Below are 19,096 nucleotides of genomic sequence, written 5' to 3' on the forward strand. Positions count from 1 at the left end.
CTTAATAAAATTGCCTTTGGTGGCACAATATATAACTTGTCAGCGAACCATTGGTTTCTGGCTGGAACATCTTCACCTGACATATAGGCCTAATGTAATATTGAGTCCGTCAGGTACAATTCTTGACTCTATTGCGAGCTTTAATCGGAAATCAATGAAGTCGATTAACACAAGTGTGATGATATGGTCAAATTCGAGAGATCGACGATTAATATTGTCAATGTTTTATTTCTGTCTATCAGCTAATTGGGAGTTCTCAATTTACTCCTTATATCTACCTGGTATTCGGCTTGTCATTTTTCGTTATTATGTTTGTAATATAAAACATATCATTTTATAAACATAGCGACTTACGTGCCCAAATTAACAAATATTCAGCATCAGACACTGCCCGCTTACACCCTGTCGCTGAAAGATGTGTATAGTAGAAGAGGGTGTACATGCATGGGTTGGACCTTGGATGTGATACTTCCATAACCGTTTTCTCGCGTTTGCGAGCTTTGAAAATGGGTTGTTGGGTGTGGTATAATAGTCTAAGATTCTACATAAATACTGAAGAGAGTTTCAGAAATTCAATCTCTGATCACTCTAAACAGTGACACAGAGAGAATGCAGCTCATCCCTCAGTTCTAAGTTCGGTTACTATGCATGATGTAAAATTAAACTTTATAATAATAACATAGTGGTCATATAAGTTACATCAGGCATAGTTTACAGTGTGTTGTATCAGGTCATACACCCGGGTCATACAGTGTTTATTTCACTCAACAACAAAACGGCTTCATGAAACACTTGCCCGTTTTCTCTTACTGTAGCGCATCGTTTCGCCCCAGGCTGCTGTGACGATAACGGTGCAAGCGCGTCGATTTCGATTGCGTGTCAGCAGGCGTATATTCGACGAGAAAGATTGCGTTCTGGAACTGGTGTTCTGAATACACGCTACAACGCTGGACAACTGAAACGCGTTAGAAACTCCCTTATACTTTAGTAAGGATACGACGATATAACACACATCATTCGTTCAGAAAATGGCGTCATCATCAGACCGAATTGCTCCGTACTTGTCCACCACATCAAAAAGCATTTCATTTTCTCTCTCGTCGCAAAGCAGCGGTGGGGGAGACGACCGTGTTCCTCTCCCAAAGCAATGGACGCTGGTCAAGGAGTGCTACATGGAAAGACGGGAACCCTGGGAGGTAAGCTGCCAACAGAGTTACATGTAGTTGTGTTGGCGTGCTGTCAGTAGACTAAGTTTTCATATTGACCATTCATGCACACACCCTTCCTACTTACTATCTAGATAAAATATATGCAACATGAGAAAGGAGGCGTACACAAGAAAGAAGGGTACTGCCGTTCTCAGCAATATCTTCTAACGTAGAATACATACCAAACAAACTGGAAAAAATCCTGTGGTTGATACAATGAATAATGAACAAGATTTAGAGTACATCCACAGATGCTTCGACGCGTTGTAGTATATTGTAAACAAAAAGTCTGGGTATTGAGGGTTTCGTAAACTCGCTCCATACGCTGTAAAGTTGAAAAGTACCATAATGAGTAAAAGAACTCAATATGAACAAGATTAACAGTACATCTAAAAAATCTACATATATATAAAATTAAATGACACGCTAGAAATAAGCACACATAGAAATGGTGAGTGTTAATTTGTATTCACTGTAGTAATAGTTGTAGTAGAAGAAACTAATATAATGTACAGAGGTTGTACGCCTGGAAGATTTTATCAGACACGACAAGAATATACTTCGGACTGAAAAAAAAATATGGAAAAAGCTAACTTTACTTGTTTTTTTGTATCTTTTCATGAATGCATTTGTAGACCTGGCGGTCAAGTGTAAAACATCAAATTGCAAACCTCGGGAGGAAACTGGTGAGTTGTTAGGTCGTGTTATATTCTATACTAAGTGTAGTAAATGGGTATAAACTATATAGTTCATTGTATGATGGGCAATTGTGTCACTGGGCATAGAGATCCCACTACATGCCATGGGTTTGATTCAAGTACAGCACTGGGTTTGAGAAGACGATTTTAGACATAATTATAAATCTATTAATAATTATTACATATTGACATAGTGACAAAGTGATATGTCAGCGAATGCAGAATTCCCCTGTTTTCCTACTCAAAGTAATGTAACATTATTTTTCACCGACTTGAACACGGAGCTATCTAACCAATTTACTCTGGTTACTTTCGGTTCCAGAACCAGTCATTGGTGGAATTCACCGATCTGAATTCAATAATGCCACCCGAAGCAGGTGATGCCCAGACAATGGCATCGGCTGGCGACGATAACAACAACTCCGCTAGCACAGAGGAAGTGAAGAGTTGACGCAAAAATACCGGCATATAATCTCTCAAGAACACAAAGCCATCAATAGTTTGCTAAAGGTTTCACAAAAATTACAATTTTTAGGCTACTAGCTGTTTTTGTTGACATTTGGAGAATTCTAGGAATACAAACATAAAATAAATCTTACAGATACCATAGCGATGGTACTATTATTGAATGAGTAACACGCAAGACGGAGCCCCGAAAATTTTACTAGAACAATAGTGAAAGAGTGGCATGAGTCTGCGCACAGTAGTCGTACTCGCAACACCACGAATATTTTTCTTTCAAAATGCTAGGTCACCTTTTTTGGACAATTCCTTACCAAATTCTATGACGTTACGATGAGGGTGTACATGAATATCGGAGGAACACTAGCTGTCACTTTTCATGATAATTGCATTTATTGTACATTAAACAAACGGATTTTCTTATTTTGTCTAACTAGAGAATATTCAAATACAGAAAATGATAACCAAACACACCAAGTTGTGTAGGCCTACAATATGCCATATTATTGTTGGTGACAAAGAAACTCTGGTCCGGACTCGAACTCGGCTGTCAACAATAATATGAATATTACATGTAATAGGCATATTATACGTGCTCTGTTCATGGGTTGAACATTAGGAAATCCCACATAATTTGGAGAGTAGGATAAATACAAAAATAAACGAAAATACACCAAAGATGCAGAAAATGGAGCTGTAATGAATTGGAATACGTCTCGGGGACAAATTTCAGACACTCAACCTTTTTAATACAATCCTTTGCTAGCCTATTACTTGTGTGGATACATTTTGAAGCCTGTTGGGTAAATACAATCTTCTCCGTCTTGTTTTTGTGAAAATTTTTGAGTTTCAAATATCAGTAAGTTTTCAATACCGGTAATTCGTTTCTCTTATTCAAAAACTTTGCTTAGCGACCCCTGATATGTGTTTCTTTATCACGCAAGGGAATGGTTTAAAGCTGTGGGGAAGGGCCCGGGTTCTTTTACATCGGACGTCTACTTCAGATGTAAACCGTACTCGCAATAGTTAACAACAAAAACGTAACTATTTTCAACTGTTTAACTGTTTACGGAGAACACTAGTGCTATAGACTGTACAGAAAGGGTATCAATCATTACCATCCTACATGGAGTATGGAATTGTAAGAAAATACACGGTGACTTCCGCTTTCCCTAAATGACGAGAAAAGAAACTGGGCTATTGGTTCAAAAATAAGGAATGAACATGAATGCAATTGGCTAAAAGTTTTACAAGGTTATGCATTGAACTACTTCGGATCCTATCCAAACACAAGGTAGTTAAAAATGTTACAAAAAACAACAAGAGCAACAACAAGTGATAGTCAATGATTTCACAATTGTTCACATTCATAGTTTCCGTGACGAAACTATGGCTGGAACCTCAAACTTTCTTTTTTGAGGCAAGTCTTTCCCCTTTAATGGACATTGTCGTTCTTTACGTGCATACCCAAAATTGCGAGATATGCAAATCACACGTCTTAATTGAATATTACGGACTTTATCAGGTGCGGACAAGCGTTCAGCTGCACTGGGAAAGGTGCGCACTCGATGACACGACAATTCTAAGCAGCAAATCCAACTCATGGTTTTTTAAATCTCTTGGTAACCGAGTATTTAAACACGGCGCTAATACAGAATGGTGGACGGGACGTGTTGGGTGGACAGTATTCTTGATAAGCTGGACAACTATTCCACTCACATACACAAGGAAGCCAGGCCACCATACAGTTACGTTGTTTTGACTATCATGGCCATTCGATCAAAACCCGACAAGATGATCAGCTTGCAGGGTATCTACGAATTCGTCGAGACCAATTTTCCTTACTATCGGAATAACAAGCACCACTGGAGGAACTCGGTCAGACAAAATCTTTCACTGAACGAACACTTCGTGAGGGTGGAATATAACGGTGACGGCTGCATGGGAGGAGGCAACCTCTGGGCATTGAAAGAAGGATGGGAGGTCATGTTTGACGAGGGTAGCGGCGGTTTCAGAAAAAGGAGGAGACGCAGAAATGTCCGGCACTTCGGAAAGGCATTGTGCAGACGACCAGAAACAATAATCGCCTGGAGAAGCCCGCTCTGTGACGAACATCGCGGTTTTTCAAACCAGTCAAGATCCTGCGAAGAAACATTTTCCTGCTACAATGGACAGTTTCACGACAATACTCCTTCCTATGAACTTGAAAAGCGTGATTGCAATTTCATAGTGAGGACTAATCATCAGGGATTCCTTGCCGGACGGAACAACCAATCTTTTCCGTCACTTGACCAAACGTTATCACCGAATACAACTCTCAATGATCCAACAATAGACGCTAGTTCAGCAATGATTCATTGCCGGCAATGTCGGTCGCCATCATGTCTATGCACCGTGCACAGTGAACATCTACGAGACATGACAGCCTGGAGTGCGCATCAGCAGTACTTGCTTGAATCTCCCGGACAACAGACTCCGATTGGGAACTATGGTAACGATTGTCAAGACTTGCAATCTTCAGCAGATTTACACTGGTAATGCTTTAAAAACGGCACTGCCCTTCATGACATCCAGTATGGACAAAATATTATTTATGATCTATTTTGTCCTGAAAACTCGTTGAGTAGAAATCCATAGAACACCAGAAGCAATCAGGAGTTATTCTGCTGAGAGATTTCCCTGGAATCAGGAACCTGTCCCCACATATCCTGGTATGACATCGATATTCTGAGACACAAAACAAGACTGGTCTGATTTTTTAAACTATAACACATATTTAGTTGCTTAATTTTTCATGTATATTACGTGTTTGCAAGTGCAAATTTATTTATGTGAATTTCATCAGTCTTACAAGAAATAAAATAAGTACAAGTATTAAAATAAGGTTGTCACAGCGTCAAACGTTACTCTTCATTCTTGATGCAGATTATTTGCAGTTTTAAAATCAAAATTGGCTAATATACTCAGACTGTATTCTTATATATCCTGGTGGCATTCTCCATTCAAATATATCAGCTATGGTATTCTGGTAAACGTCAAGCTGAACAGATCATGTGTTCACACGAGCTCACTCTTGGTAAATATCCTAAAGTAATGTACACTCGCAATTGTCATGGAAACACCGAAAATGGTATATTATGGCGTCTTATGTATAAATGACATTGAATTTGGATGCATTTCCAAAAGCGGGAAAATTTTGCAACGTTCTACCGGTAAGTTGATCACATCAGAGATGCGCAAGTATGGCAACGGTGCAACTTCTCACACTTTTCACATCCCTTAGGCATCACATCCGTATCTCCATCATATCATGTTTGTCACCTTTGCTTGTCTGGCCTCTTTAGCATTGCATTCAACTTTAGGTTTGCATCATGTATGCATTGCATTCTGGTCGCATTATATGCGATCAGTCTTCAGATGCGTTGCCGACGCGACGAGGATGTAATGTGATGCAATATTGGGGGATTCTTGAATCTGTACAATCATACAATCATTCTTTAGATGCAATGCTGATGTGAAATAATGTGAGAGCTGCACTGTAGTGACACAATCACCAAGACATTTTCATAGGAAAGTTGAACTGTCCCCGTCCGTACAGAAACATACATAAACTTGCAAACCAACATCACCCTTTCACAACTACGGTTTGGCCAAACTTCATAGTTTTTAGTCCCCGCGGACGAAGTCCAGGGTAGGCTTACTTATAGATTGGGTTCCGTCCCTATGCATGCGACCGTCTGTCCACGCAGATATCTCAGACATGCCCGGCCCAATTTTTCAAACTTGGTACAAGGATAATATACGTCGATTTGTTTGGTGATAGGATCTAACATAGCCGCAAGGCGACCATTTTCCTGAGATTTTTTGTCTAGAACCGTCACTAAGAGCATAGGGAACCCAGACATCTGGTTGTTGTTGTTTGTATTGTTGTTTATGTGTTGTTGTTGTTGACCAATAAAATTCGACGAACATAACTGTTGTGTTGTTGTTAATGTTTCAAACGTAACGTAGATGTCAAAGAAACGCTACAAGAACACTACCATTACTTGCTCGACATTAGTGGTTGTTGTTGTTCCTTGTATTGTTGTTTATGTTTATTAGTCGTGTTGTTGTTGACCAATAAAATTCGACGAACATAACTGTTGTGTTGTCGTTAATGTTTCAAACGTAACGTAGATGTCATAAGAAACGCTACAAGGACACTACCATTACTTGGCCGGTGTCTTAAGGTAGTGACTCAGGTTTGTTGGTCAATTTTAGCAATTTTGTGATTATTTCATCTTCTGAACCCTTGAAATATGATTTTTCTATTAGAGAAAACTGTGAGGCAACATTATACTAAAAAAGGTCTGAAATTTTAGTGAAACACGGCCTTCTAACCACTGCGCGAGTTATTATTTTCTTTTTGTTTTAACGGTCCGGATTACTGTCAGCGTTATCGTTATACCTTGAAGGAGATTATGTAAATTTTACGCACTATGTTGCGCATGCGCGCACGTCTTCATAAAGACGCTATTCCAACATGGCAGCTAGCGGTGTAGAAAACGTAAACGGGGGCCAAAGAAGCAAATGGAAAGCTGATGGACGCGAGCGTTGGGACCGATTTGAAACTTTCTGAACTTAGCTCATACCACAACTGCCATTGAAACATTTGTTGGTACTATGGTAACATGGTTGCACGCGTGATCATGTTGAGCACGCGATTATCCTCCTGCCTACTACTACAACTTACAAGCTTGGCGGTACTCTGAGCTTGGGTGAAGGTTTGCCAATGCTCTTCGGCCAAGCTTGATGTCGATAAAGATTAATCCAATCTTGTTTGCAAATCTTGAGATAAGGATTTTGTCCAAAGCTTGGAACAGGGTTATTGCCAAATCTTAAATCAAGCGTACCTGGGATTAAGCTTCAGTGAAGCTTGGCATTTTAACCTTCACCTAAGACAAACAACGGAGCTGTTACGTATGACCGGAAAAGGCAGACACGCAGTTTGGTCGATATCGCGTTGTATTCGAGCATGGATGTAAAAATTAGACTGTTGTACCCAAAATGCAGACGCATTATATGTAATAACCCCTTTATCATACATGCATACATATTATTACCATTTCCCTGGCGAGGAAATCGACAGAAATAGGCCTTGTTTATTCATTATTCGCGCTGTACTCATATAGTAAGTTGTTTGCGAAGGAGTGATGGCAACCGTTTCACTTGTTGATATTATTCCGCTTTTGGGATATTTCACTTCACTGGTGGTTGTGGTAAAATTTCAAATTAAACAATTTAATTATAAAGATGTCAATCCGGGTTTCCATAATTTGAAGGATGTTTATATTTATGTGAAGTACCGCATTAAATGTGAAACATAGGCTGGAGTGTGTAAAGTGAGAAATTTTTCAGCTCTGAAAAATACTCACAGCCCTTCATGAAAGTTACGAGGCCCACCAAAAATCCGGTCAAAATCGACCTCGCGCAGCTCCCGGAGGAAAACCTACAGAAATCTGTACGGCCGCATGTACGAGTGCAACGCGGATGTACATTTAATATTACTTGTGCCAGTCAGTTCATCTTCAAGAATGATCCATGCCCTTCCTTACACGCCCAATATGCTGAATTTACCATCTTAGAAAGGAATTTGTGAGCGGATTAGGAATACTTGAAGTGAGTGCAGTACTTCTTCGTAACTTGTATACTGTGTATACATTTTGTCAATATACGAATAAATCATTTCAAATATACATCGTCTGCTCGTATATTTTTGTCACTGGCTTACCTAAATATGATGACTAAACTTGTTTAAACGACCTACATTTAAGTTTTGTCTTTCTTGGGAGTATCTTTACTAGAAATATGATTTGTGTCAAAAACTTACAAGGAACAGGATCACGAACTTTCTGAGTCGCTATGAATCGTAAAGTGTGGTGTGTGCATCTCTTCGCTGTCGTGTATTTTCAGAAGTGTAGCCGGATTTTCGTGGCTCATTTATGGCTATACTCGATATAATTCAGTACATCGGTATTAAACCTTGTCAACAAGAAACTTGTCATATAGCGGTTCATTCATAAAAGTCGTGATGCAGTCGATCAAGCCGCACTCTTCAGCTGTGCAGACAAAGAGGGACCACGATGATAAGAGGTATTCCTGTCGAGATGTCGGTCTCAACGCAAAATTTTAACGCATTCGTGTTTATTGTATCCAAAACCCGCTTACTGGTCTATATTTTATACTTAAAAGCGGGTCATAACTTTCAAACCAATAATTTGCCAAGACTCGGCAGCAAAATCGGCTCCCTAAAGTAAGCAAAAATGCTGACGTCAAATGCTGGATGGGTCAAGGACCCAAAAGCTACAGTAGAAACGAGGACCATAAAAAGCTTATCCGTAAAGTTCGGCCCAAGGTTTACTGCCCAAGCTCAGAACAATATTTGGAAGCTTGTATAAAGGTTAGTTTGCCCTAAGCTTCAACAAAGGTGTGCAAGGATAAGCTTCAGCTAACCTTGGGCTCACCATTTTTCTGGGCTTCGCCGCCAAGCTTCATGGCTAAGCTTGGACTAAGGTATTGCACAATCGCGAGCTATAGTTCCATACCCGGACTCCATACACACGCGAACGTACAGCACTGTAGATTACACTGCCGCCCCACGAGACTCTATTTAATCTTCACTGGAAAATAACGTTCTAAAACAGCAGCCCATCTTTTGGACTTAGTATTTAAATTGTCAATCCGACACTGTTATACACAGCAACTTACGCGAAACGTCGCTTCACGATGCCCTTCACGATCGGTGCCGGTCTGTTTCTATCTGTGGTCAAGAGAGTGTCGCTGGGTGAGGCGATACGTCGCCGTTTCAATTTTACAATCAGTGAATCTGTCGAGTATCGCCTCAGTCGTTTATTTTATGTGATGAAGAATCGCTTTTACGTGTAACTGAAGTTTATTTTGGTTTCATACCCGGGACCATAATAGTACATGTCACAGTCGAAAGCGAAATAGCCCACGAAAAACCCGGTATCATTCCTGATGGTGAGCAAAAAGACTGCAGCAGATCACATGTGAAAACTACGTAAACAAGTGCGACTTGCCCGTATTCCTTGAACTTCTCAACTACAGAATTTTTTGAGCATCGAGAGTTGGTCGTCTCATCTCCGGAAAGCAAGCAAGTGACGCCTTGTACTATGGGCACAAAAATCGGCACTAAAATGAACTAGGCAACCATTTCACACTTGGTACGTGCATAAATTACGGGCTGTGAGACCGGAGCTTGCGAGAAAGCGAGCGCGCGTCGTCGGCAGAACGCAGACCTGTAAACCAGTCCGGCTGTATGATTTTTTTAAACTTTTCTTGTCTTGCAACCAGACTCTAACCGTTACCAAACAGTGTACAGTTAATATAATTATAAGCTAGATACGTATTTGACAAACAGATTATGCCCTGAATTATCTTTCTAGTGTTTATCGTGTAAATAGTACCCACCGCTTACGATGACCAGCCTCACGTTTCTACACACAATTTTCATCATTTTCAGGCGAACTAATGTTTAGGACTTGTCAGAAATTCTCTAACCTGATGCCCAATATTTAACCTAGACCCAGATCGAATGATTTTTTTTGAAACGCACAAAAATCCGACTTTTTTCGGCGATTTTGTGTGAAAATGGGACGTTTACACAAATCGTCGATTTTCTCAGTTCCGATTTTTGCTATGTATACGCACTTTCAAATGAGTGTAAGTCGGCGACGCGTGGGCGGATTTCCCCGATTCTTCGCATGCTAACACTTCATGAATAGACCTGAAAACCGTGTCTTAGATTTTTGATAACCCCCCTGAAGTGGCGATAACTTGACAAACGTGAACAAAGCCGATAATTTATGCGAAAATCCGACAGTTCACACTTCCAAGGCTCACTGTGCAGAAACAAAAGCGAATTTCAAAAATCCAAAACACGGTTTTTCCCCCTGTATATCCAGCTGTCTAGTGCCGTTAACAGATCACTTAGGGGTGCTGCCAATTCTTACTTATACTCTTTTAAGTGAAAAAATTCAAAATCACATGTTTTTGACTTAAGCAAACATACCAATGCATGTTTTGACAACTAAACAAAATTTTTACCTTCTTCAAATATAGACCTATTAGAAAATGTACCACATGTTGGGTGTGAGACCCTGTTTTCTATGTGAAACTTTTGATTGAAAATATGTGTCAACGAAACTGAGTCACTACCTTAAGATACACTCTCTTCATACACTTGTGATAGCGCCCTCTACAGCCATCTCTGTATTTTCCATGTTCTGATTCCATTTGTTTATATGAACACAAAGGCACTTCCAGAATGTCACCGCTTCAATTCACAGAGAAAAAGGAAACATTCTTTTGTGTATTTGGCATTTCTTGACTTAGAAACTGCATTTACAATTACATTTATACACTTTTACTATTGCACATTGGCAAAATTTATATTTGGCAGGGACTATGTCATTGACAGTATTTGGCAGGGACTGTCATTGACAGTGACTTGTCTATGGTGAAAGTTGACCTCTACTGAAGAATATGCAGGGGCAAAAATGTTACGTAAAGGATGAAGAGAAGATTTATATGTAATACAGACAGTACACAAGTTTTGCCAATAACATTTTCAATGCCTTTATTAATACGGAATACAAAAAATTAATTTGCTGAGTAGGATGTGAGATCACAGAACATTACACCAAGACAACAATTAATGGTGGAAGTAGATTGGAGTTGAGGAAAATTTCATTTTGAAAAAAAAGATATACTCAAAGGACAATTTTTCTTACAAGTCATGCTTCCTACATAAATATTTTCAATTCTTAAATAGAGCATGATAGAGCAACTCCGTGTATCTTGATTTCGTAAGCCTTGGTAAAATATTTGGTTCATCAAATTTTAATTTGACACAATATGCGCAAATAAAAACAATCCCTTTCCCACCCCACCCTGCCCTGTCACACACCCTACCCCTTACATTGTAAATGCACATCTCAATTCATTTGAATCAAATCTCAAAAGCAAACCACGACATGAGGATGTCAAAATGCCTTCGATCACAAACAGTTCTAGTCTAGTGTAGTCTTCAAAATGCACTGTACAACTGCCAGGTAAAGGCAAAATGCTTTACTGATAGCTATGCGTATCTAACTAGCTCAATCACAAACAATACAAAATTCACACAACAAATACTTTAGTTTACATTATGCTTTTCCCCTCTCTCCTTTTTTTTTTGCTATCTATTGCATTCTACCTCAAATTTCTCATGCACTGCCTTTGAAAATTTGCAGCATTACTGTTTCTGCAGGAAAATGACAAAAATAACTACTTTGGCAGACGAGAAAATATTCAGCAAGATTAGTTAAATCATGGACACCACAAAAAGAAGTGCTTCAAACATTTCACCTTCCATGTACAAGGAAACAAACATTTTCATTTTCCTACAACCTAATTTCCAAAAACAACTTTCCCTCTCTGATAACAATAAAACAAAACTAGATAGAAGAGGACTTTCCTCTGTCACCTCAGCAGCTCTGTCTTGACAACTGAGACATAAAAACACATTACAGCAATAATGCAGAAAGACAGGTGGCATGGAACTTGACAAATTTCTGTACTTCTAAGGACTTGGTCACCTATACCGGTAGCAGCCAGTCACAGATTTCACTTGGGAACTCGACAAGAGCGCCACCAATATGGTATAGTGCCAGAGGATGGGATGTTCTATGATGAGTCAACATGGCTGACAACCCTCCTTTTCCCATATATAGATATATGCAAATTCGCAATGACCACAAACTTTTCAGTACAGCAACCTACATACCGACTCCTGAAAGTCAATGGCATCTCATTCATTCATTCATTCATTCATTCATTCACACATCACACTCTTATGAGGTATAATATTGAGAAAAAAACAAAAGGGTGGCAAACACAAAAATTTCAAAAGCAAATAATTTCAGGACTACCTCTTGTATATTTATACACAGATACAGGCAAACATCAATTAATGGATGTACCTGCTCTCAACGTTCCTTTGTCTTCATTGATCCTCCGGGGAAAAACAGAGATATATCTTGCTGTAAACTATCAGCTGATGATAGCAAGCCTTATTTAATCTGCCACTGTGAAGTAAGCTCTTTGTTTGAGGCATGTCAGTCTCTCGAATGCACTGTCCGTGTGTGTCAAACAGTCATAAACACAACATGTTTGTTTATGTGGAACAGGACCTCCAAAGAAATGCTTTCATTTTTGCAAGTTTTCCTCTTAGCTATGCATGTATGCAGTTTTACTTATTATGATAATATAGCACCTATGTGTGTGACATCATCAGAAGATTTCAAATGAGCTATATCATACTGGCTGTGATACAGCTGGGGTAAGCTTGTAGATGAGCAGCCTTTGTTAAATTCATGGATACATCTAGTTGATGAGCAGGATCTTGATTAAGAGTTCTCCTTGAGATTTCTTGAATAGTCCATGGACTTTGATGCAGAATCTTAGCTGAATCGAAAGCTGATGCCACACAGAGTCAAAGAAAGGACAGCATCAAAAGGGTTCATTAGTCCGAGGTTCAGGGTCAAAGAACATGTTCCAGAAATTGGATACACTGTCAATTACAGCCGGAACTTTTCACACAACAATCCCTCCCACATGTTCTGCCGGGTCTGCCGAGTCTAACTTGACCGGCTTGTTTATCACAATCAGAATCTGATTCAGTTTCAAATTCAACAGTGTAATCCTCGCCCTTTAATCTGTATCTGGTTCAGTGTCTGACTCCACACTGTCAATGTCCTCATCGTCACTCTCGTCAGTGGTGTCGTCGCCAACGGGCTCACCAGACAGCGCAATCCTGGCATAGTCATCGGTGTCTATGGACTTGCAGAAGTGGATGGCATATTTGAGTTTTTCGCGCAGGACTTCCTTGCAGGAATATCTGGGCATCTTGAGAAGGAAGAAACATGTGTAGGACTCTGGTAGAAAGTGATCTGGTGGATTGTACTTGTCAAGAACCTGTGAAGAAATCAAAACAAGTTTAAAGAACCTTGATTAACAGGGTACTTTTGATTCAATCTGAAATAATGTATTAAGCCACATAAGCGTCTATGCTCAGGCAAGTGCCAACTCTCAACTGTCAAACTTGAAAACTTTAAAGTTTCAAATGGAGGTAATATTTGGGAAAATGCCCACTCCAAAAATTTAATGATCTTTTGTCCATGTCCTAGGTTTGTGATCTTACAAAAGATCACGTTGAAATGTCATACAATTGTTATAATTCATTTTTTAGGTCTTTTTTCAGTGGTTGTCAAAAATAGCAGAAGCCTTCAAAGGGAGAGCATACGAAAGCAAGTCTTCTGGTAGTGCTACACAAAAAACAACACAAAACAATAGAAGTACGAAGAGGGCCAATGGTGTCACATCAAGGCTCTCCAATTTTCAGAGAAGATTCCATGTTTGATCGTTTTTTCCTACACGGATTATGGCAATTCGTTTGTCTCAAAGGTATGGTATTATGCAATAGAAATGAGTCTTTTGGAACAAATAGTACACTGTTTGAATGTGGCTTTCCTATATGTGAAAAGGTAACGAATGTAGATAGAGGGCTTTTGGTCCAGTGTCTCCTCGTATCAGATACAAACACAAATGCAGGAATTCTGGGACCACAAAACATACTGCTACCAGGTAATAGGAACATGTTGTCTTATCAAACAAACTATGTTCTCTCAGCTCCCCCATATCTGGAGCACTTTTTTGCATACAGCCAAACAAACCACAAACACATAGGCCTACCTGAAGCACAAAGTCCCTGCCTCTGAAGTCGGCGATTGTACGCGGCAGTCGCGTGCGACCCCACACAAATCGAAGGAAGAGAGACCGCTCTGTGTTGGAGAACTCTTCCATGACTTCCCAGAACCATGATACCAGAGGGGCCGTGCCGTCCACCCCTTTGTATGTGGCAACACTCTTCAGTAAGTGCAGGGGAATATCAGGACTTCCACAGATCTGTAATAAGATAAATATGAAGATTGTCTGTGTACATTCGAAGGACAAGTTCACTGGCAGTAGCCTCAGAGAGTTCTGATTGACAATACTAATCTGTAGCAAACTTTTTATTGGGAATCATTGACAAGGAAAAGAAACATAATCAAATTGTTTCCTTTCTGTTTGCTGTAGACAAAGTATTCTTTGTCCTGATAGTACGACAGTTGAAATTCATCTCAGTATTGAAACTTCAATCATTCTCTTGCTTCCAATTACAAACTACATTTCCATACTGATCAATGCTGATATGGGTATAAATGTCCGGAAAATAACAAGTGAGGATGCCCCTTTCACAACAAAGTTGTGATGTAGCCAATTTTACTTTGAATGGTTCGGACATTTTTTTTCAGGGAGCAAACGGTAGGTGTGACAGTCAGCTATCCTTACCATGGTTTCAAGTTCATAGCCAGTGAAGAAGGACAGCAGCGGTACAGGTATGACCTTGGCCATGCCTTCACGGACCCACTGAACTTGGTCGTCAAACTCACGCAGCCTATCACAAAAACACAGCAATATTAGCAAGACAGTCTAGTATGGTAAGCATCATCATTTGGACAGATATGTTTGAATCAAGGCTGTACACTCGAAATAGAATCGGTCTTTCTTTAGTATATTTCTGTAAGTCCAAAGTCTTCTCAACACTTACAACACCTTGCCCAACACAATAAGAGTGAAAGAAACGGGCTGTCTTTACAGACACAAGTGCTATCCTCCTCCTGCCTAGCAGTTACAGTTCACAACTGTCGGGCTAAATTTTGCTGAACGCGTGCCAAATGTTTATGAATAACTTGCAGTTTTGAAAGGTATTATTTGAGGATCTTGCAGTTTAAACACTCCGTTGCCTTTTCCTGCTGATTTGATAGGTCATTCAAAGTCCATCAATAGTCTGAGCGTACATATTTACTTTTGAAGTATCAAAATTACACTGACTACTTACTGGCTGTTTTGAACGTAAAATTGTGTAGCACTACTATTTTTAATGAGACAGGAGAAAACACTCATCCAACACAAGTTTGCTTCAGGAAAAGTGTATTGAACAGACAGTTGCAGTAACTTTTGATTAATTTTTTCACTATTACATTTGTTCTGTACATCAATTGCAAGATCTTGTTTCCACAACCCAAAGTATGTTGAAACACCTACTGCGTGTACCTAGCTGGTGAACACATCATCTATACCTGCAAAATGTTCTGTTATTGTTTACACTTGAATTCTAATCCGGACCAGAATTCACTTGCCAACAATAACAATACAGTTCACATGTATTCAGGCTGGGTTGACAAGCTAAATACTGTATTACCTCAACATGCTTTGAAGAGTAGAACAAGAAACTGTAGTCGACATTAAAAACAAAAACAGTGAAAAAAATTATCAACAGATACTGTTACTGTTGCTATTCCCAGTATCCATCAAAAATGCACACTACAGTATTGAATTATTTTTCACAGAGAGGCTTACCTGTAGTTGAGAGCTGCCCTGACATACTCATTTCTGTTTTCTAGAGTGATACGTGAATATTTTGAACTCAGCTGAACTTCCTGTCCGCTGGCACTCGGTGTACTAAATGGCATTTCCATTTCACTGAACACACTGGGCTCCATGTCTCGGATACACATCAGACCTGTATTATAAAGTTTGCTAATGTGAGCTCTTTGTATGTGCATCAGAAAAGTCTGAGAGAATTTCTTGAAACTTATTGAAATAATTGTTTTGACCTGACGGAATCTGATGAAATTGAGAAAATGCGTCACCTATTCAGTTTTTTCCTAAAGCACACAAACTTGTGCACTTTCATTCTCTCATTGCTAATATTCAACCATTTCAAGCTTCCCTATTACTAGCTTTTGGCTTCATGACACTTGAAATAGCTTTGCAGGTCCATACTTACCAGGCACATAATCCTTGTCTACTTCAGTCAGGTCAGCCACGGTCAATGGCATACCAGCCAACTGCTTCCACACCGGTTCTGCTAGATTTAAACTCAGAGGGCTTCCTGTACGGATAGCAATGCCCATCAAAATACCTAGAAAGAAAAAAAAATCATTTTTTCATTACTTTTTCTCAGTTGTCAATGCATAATTAATTCACATGGTAATTTCCCTTAAATACAGATTTACTCATAATGAACCCTGAGATCCCTCCTTTTCAGCATTTACCTTCAGCTGTATTGTCACACACAATTGGATTCAACCATAATATAGGGGTGAAACTACTATTGAAGTGAAACATCTACAATCTTGAAGCTGTGATTATTATTCCTACATGCAACAATGGTCTAGATTTCAACATCAGGTGAGCATTGCTGAGCATCCACCATATACTTAAGTACATTTGAAAGCGGTAGCCATAAAAAGTTTGTTGCAGATAACGTTTTGTTGTCTATATATAGCATACACAGTCTGGAGCAATTAGCCCGTGTACTCACCCAGAAACTGGAACATCTTCTTGTGTGTCTCTGTCTTGAGGTGTGGGTTGAGGAGCAGGCAATCCCTGTTGGCACCAGACTCATCACGTCCATTGGGTGTCACTATGAGTAATGCCACTGAGCTGTTCTGCAACTCATCACACATCTCAGCTATGGATTCACTGTATCCACCGCCACAGTCATCAACACTCTCACCTGTCAATGTCATGATGCCAAGTGAGTGGTGGCAATAACATTTTTACTAAAACTAGCATGTTTTTATATGTAACAAATTATGAGAAAGTTACAGAATGGACATATCAGGATGTGATATGTTATTCTTAAATTCAAACTGGCACAGTTAGTTGATTAGCTTCTATATGAACACATGTTTTATTACCCCATTTTTGTTAGCCAGAACTTCATTTCTGTTCCAAGATGCAATTCAAAATTTGACGTGACATGACCAGCAGTTGCTGTACAGGGGCTAGAGGTTTATGACAATATTGTTATCTTTTGCAATTCTAATGTTTGGATGGCGGAAAACATCTGTATGCATAAATGGTGATCAATGATCCCTTCAAATAGTACAGTACTTTTATTTCATGTATGTAAACATCAAATGATCAAACCCTCTCTGCTGGCGTGTAAGTTCAAGGGGTAAAAATCAAAACAGAGATTATGCTTCCATGAAACCACACACATAGTTACTCACCTATGAACTTGACTTTCCATACCCTGTGTGGGAGGAGCAGACTGTCCGAGCCAAAGTTGCTGAGTTTGAAGCAGGCCTGGCCGAACACCGACTTGGTGCCGTCTGGTCCCGCCAGTCCGCCTTTGCTTCGTGACCTCTTGACCTGTATCCTGTTCAGTTCAATGACCGGACCGTGCTGTCTGTCACGAATCATTGTAGCCTGGACAACTTTCCTGAATGCAGCTTCCTGTGATGGTGCAACAGGAAAGTCAATGAATAAGATTGATAGGGACATTGACCCTTTCACCACCATGGTTTGTCCCAAATCCATTGTTTTCTATTGTAAAGTTGGACCTGTACACAGGGAACTGGGGTGTGAAAGGGTTAAAGAACAATGGTTCAAACTGCTGCACTGTCAACTGAAGTAAGAAGTACACACCTTTCAAGGCATATTTACTAAACTGATAAATAAACACAGGAAACTAAATTTTGAAAAAAAGATGCAATTACATATCATATACTGTGTTCCCACTAGCCAAACCAACGCCGCCGGTAACTAACGGTTTTGATTGGTAAACACCTGTGGATTAACCCTTAATCTCTACTTATGTCCATACACGGAATTTCCTCCGGTGTTTTGAGGAAAACACCGGTGTTTTGCGCCCTCTACGTTCAATATATGGCGGATGTCCAGGACGCAACTGTAGCGGCGTGTCTCCTGTATTTTCACCTTCACATGCGATCCAGACGGATTCAACAGTTCAATCATCGCCTCAGGAATGCCCAGCAACATGGACACAACGTACTTCAGTTTGACCATGACGAGTACGCAAGAAATTTTCAAGAACGCCGTAGGCGATCGACCATGCGTTTCATGTACATGCTGCTTCAGCATTTAAACAATGCATTGACGCCAGTGGCCCGAGCATTCTGGACAAGAGAACGCTCAGATAATTGGTGGCAATCAGTCGTATGTATAAAGTGTGAAAGAGGCTGCCCACCTAACTATCCAAAATGTTTTTTGTCGAGTTTGTGTTTGGTTCGTTTCAAAAATGTGTTCCTACATTCTTATCCGATTGTTTGTGTTAATAAAAAATGTTTGTTTCGCCTCGGATATTTGTAGGGAAGTTTGGATTAGTGTGTACGGTAATGTTTTGTTTGTGTGGGGAAAGCTTATGGTCTCTTGACGTGCCGTCCATCATCTGTTGAATCCCAGAATCTTTCCAGATGGAAATCAGGAGGGCTACTTCATCTTCCGACCAGTTATTTCCCCTGAAAGCTGGAGGGCATTGAACGGGAGCGAGAGATCTGTTGTCTTCCATGGTTCGTGTCGAGTCCAGCTATGCGTACTGTGCACTCGAGCTGATAGGTCAGAGGTAATGTTTTGGACAAAAGTCGTCGCGAGAGGGCGTTTACACCGTCGTTAACAGTTCTGACACACAATTTGCGTCGGCGCGCCGTTGCAGGTCTGACGAAATTCGACGCCGTAGATCGACGCCGTCGCAGCACCGTCGTTAACTGTTCTCACACGTGGTTTTCGTCGTTGTTTACCATAACAACGGCGTTCACAACGTTGTTAAATGCT

The 19,096-nt window shown here is 40.0% G+C and overlaps 3 protein-coding genes across 6 annotated transcripts in view; 2 read left to right on the forward strand and 1 right to left on the reverse strand.

Annotated features, from left to right (window-relative positions):
* The first annotated feature begins 762 nt into the window (after nucleotides 1-762).
* Nucleotides 763-5,247, forward strand: LOC139130495 (uncharacterized). The gene is made up of 3 exons (XM_070696274.1): nucleotides 763-1,196; nucleotides 1,844-1,894; nucleotides 2,229-5,247. Exons 1-3 carry the CDS (start codon nucleotides 1,029-1,031, stop codon nucleotides 2,355-2,357), a joined length of 348 nt encoding a protein of 115 aa, XP_070552375.1. The 5' UTR covers nucleotides 763-1,028; the 3' UTR covers nucleotides 2,358-5,247.
* LOC139132234 (forkhead box protein G1-like) lies at nucleotides 4,025-4,906 on the forward strand. Its single transcript, XM_070698624.1, has one exon. The coding sequence runs from the start codon at nucleotides 4,025-4,027 to the stop codon at nucleotides 4,904-4,906; it is 882 nt and encodes a 293-aa protein (XP_070554725.1).
* Nucleotides 5,248-10,980: 5,733 nt separating the features above from the next.
* Nucleotides 10,981-19,096, reverse strand: part of LOC139131480 (E3 ubiquitin-protein ligase HERC2-like) — a 74,430-nt gene continuing 66,314 nt past the window's right edge. For all 4 annotated transcript variants that reach the window (XM_070697538.1, XM_070697539.1, XM_070697540.1 and 1 more), the window contains exons 70-76: nucleotides 17,533-17,758; nucleotides 16,839-17,033; nucleotides 16,302-16,436; nucleotides 15,872-16,034; nucleotides 14,801-14,906; nucleotides 14,162-14,374; nucleotides 10,981-13,384 (exon numbers count right to left, since the gene is read on the reverse strand). In XM_070697538.1, coding sequence (XP_070553639.1) covers nucleotides 13,121-13,384; nucleotides 14,162-14,374; nucleotides 14,801-14,906; nucleotides 15,872-16,034; nucleotides 16,302-16,436; nucleotides 16,839-17,033; nucleotides 17,533-17,758 — 1,302 coding nt within the window. In that variant the 3' untranslated portion in view covers nucleotides 10,981-13,120. The remainder of the gene's footprint in view (nucleotides 13,385-14,161; nucleotides 14,375-14,800; nucleotides 14,907-15,871; nucleotides 16,035-16,301; nucleotides 16,437-16,838; nucleotides 17,034-17,532; nucleotides 17,759-19,096) is intronic.

This window comes from Ptychodera flava, chromosome 4 (genome assembly GCF_041260155.1).
Source record: "Ptychodera flava strain L36383 chromosome 4, AS_Pfla_20210202, whole genome shotgun sequence".
NCBI lineage: Eukaryota > Metazoa > Hemichordata > Enteropneusta > Ptychoderidae > Ptychodera > Ptychodera flava.

What these genes read in the sequence shown, in the direction of transcription:
- LOC139132234 (XM_070698624.1), top strand. Translation starts at nt 4,025, where the DNA reads ATGGTGGACGGGACGTGTTGGGTGGACAGTATTCTTGATAAGCTGGAC.
- LOC139130495 (XM_070696274.1), top strand. Translation starts at nt 1,029, where the DNA reads ATGGCGTCATCATCAGACCGAATTGCTCCGTACTTGTCCACCACATCA. An exon ending in AAAGACGGGAACCCTGGGAG is followed by an intron (nt 1,197 to 1,843) that starts GTAAGCTGCCAA and finishes ATGCATTTGTAG; the next exon opens with ACCTGGCGGTCAAGTGTAAA. An exon ending in CAAACCTCGGGAGGAAACTG is followed by an intron (nt 1,895 to 2,228) that starts GTGAGTTGTTAG and finishes TTTCGGTTCCAG; the next exon opens with AACCAGTCATTGGTGGAATT.